At 50.6% G+C, this 1,591-nt stretch overlaps 1 protein-coding gene across 1 annotated transcript; it reads right to left on the minus strand.

The window, feature by feature from the left end:
- Positions 1-1,352, minus strand: LOC140235165 (lengsin-like). The gene has a single exon (XM_072315200.1). It carries the CDS (start codon positions 1,342-1,344, stop codon positions 1-3), a length of 1,344 nt encoding a protein of 447 aa, XP_072171301.1. The 5' UTR covers positions 1,345-1,352.
- Positions 1,353-1,591: the final 239 nt, after the last annotated feature.

A 1,591-nucleotide genomic window follows, 5' to 3' on the forward strand; every position in this document is an offset into this window, starting at 1 on the left:
TTACAAATATTCAAAGTAATAATCGAAGTCACAGTTCTTTTCCCCTTCAGCCAAAGCCTTACGTTCCATCTTTGCCTCATGGATTTTCACGGCCGAAAAACATTTGATGAAGTCGTTGCCGAGAGCCTCCCGGATGACCTGATCACTCATCAAGGCTTCCAGGGCGTCCTCCATGTTGGTTGGCAAGGCCGAAGTCTTCGGAGGGAGGTCGTCTGCAACGTATGCCACTCCGCTAACCTGAGGGGGAAGCTTGTACTCGTTCGCAATGCCGTCCATACCGGCGGCCACCGTTGCAGCCAGAGCCAGGTACGGGTTGCAGCCAGCGGCACCAGCACGATTTTCAAGGTATGTACCCTTGTCGCCGTTGACTTTTACCCGTAGCAGACAGGATCGGTTGTCAATCCCCCAGGTAACGTTCACAGGACACAACATCCATGGCTTGACGCGTTTCATGCAGTTGACCGTTGGCGCCATGAGAACCTGGATGGCACGTGCATGTGCGAGGATACCCGCCATCCAGTGCAGCGCCACTTTAGACAGACCGATAGGACTTCCGGCGTCGTGCAGGACGGGCTCTTTCTCCTCCGCGTCCCACAGGGAATGACAGAAATGACAGGATGACCCTGGCTTGTCAAGATAGGGTTTGCTCATGAACGAAGCCATTAAACCATGGCGGAGGGCGATCTCTTTGATGGACGTTTTGTACGTGTGAGCATTATCGGCAGCTCGGATGCCGAAAGCCGGTTTGTAACTTATCTCTATCTGACCGGGACCATACTCCGACTCTACAGCCTCAACATCCACGCCAACTTCTGGCAGGTCGTCCATAACCTGCTTCACAAACTTCTCCACCGGAGCCAAGCGGATCGTAGCGCGGACGTTAGAATCGTCGTTAAGAGGTGCCCGCGTCTCCTTGTCAACGACGTAGAACTCATGCTCGTGCGCTGAGAGTAAAGAGTACCCCATCTCCTTCAGCTTATCCAGCTGTCTGCGGGCCAAGACGCGAGGATGCCCCGAGACGTACTCGCCTCTGAAGGTCGGCTCAATTAGGATCCGCCCCATGTTTTCGAGCCACGGAATTACCTGGAATGTATCTAGGTCAGCAAACATCACACTGTCTGCAAAACCTATCTCTTCGTTATATCCACTTCCAGAGATGATTGTGGCTTTAACGTCCATACCAAGATGGCCGAGACGGAAATTGAGTCCGCCTGTAACCTTCTCTTTGAAGTGGCGGGCGGGAATGGTCTTGGAACGAGCCACTCCGTTAATGTCCGTCTGTTCAAATCGGACATACTGTATGTTCTTTTCCCTCATCAGTTCTAAAACTTTGTCGAGATTCATCTTGGAGCCGTCCTGAATTATAAATGAGAAACGAAATAACCATAACCACACTCACAGCATTTACGAAACCACTGAAAAATAAATCGTGAAAAGTAAACACATTCTCCGACGAAAAGAATGAAATTAATGCACCATTAAGTATTGTACTTTGCATCACACTGTGTCAATCCATGCTTCTAAAGCAACACAGAATCCCCCCCCCCCTATTGGGGACCCTATCCCTAAACCTAACCCTAATCCTAATCCT

This window comes from Diadema setosum, chromosome 11, assembly GCF_964275005.1.
Source record: "Diadema setosum chromosome 11, eeDiaSeto1, whole genome shotgun sequence".
Taxonomy (NCBI): Eukaryota; Metazoa; Echinodermata; class Echinoidea; order Diadematoida; family Diadematidae; genus Diadema; species Diadema setosum.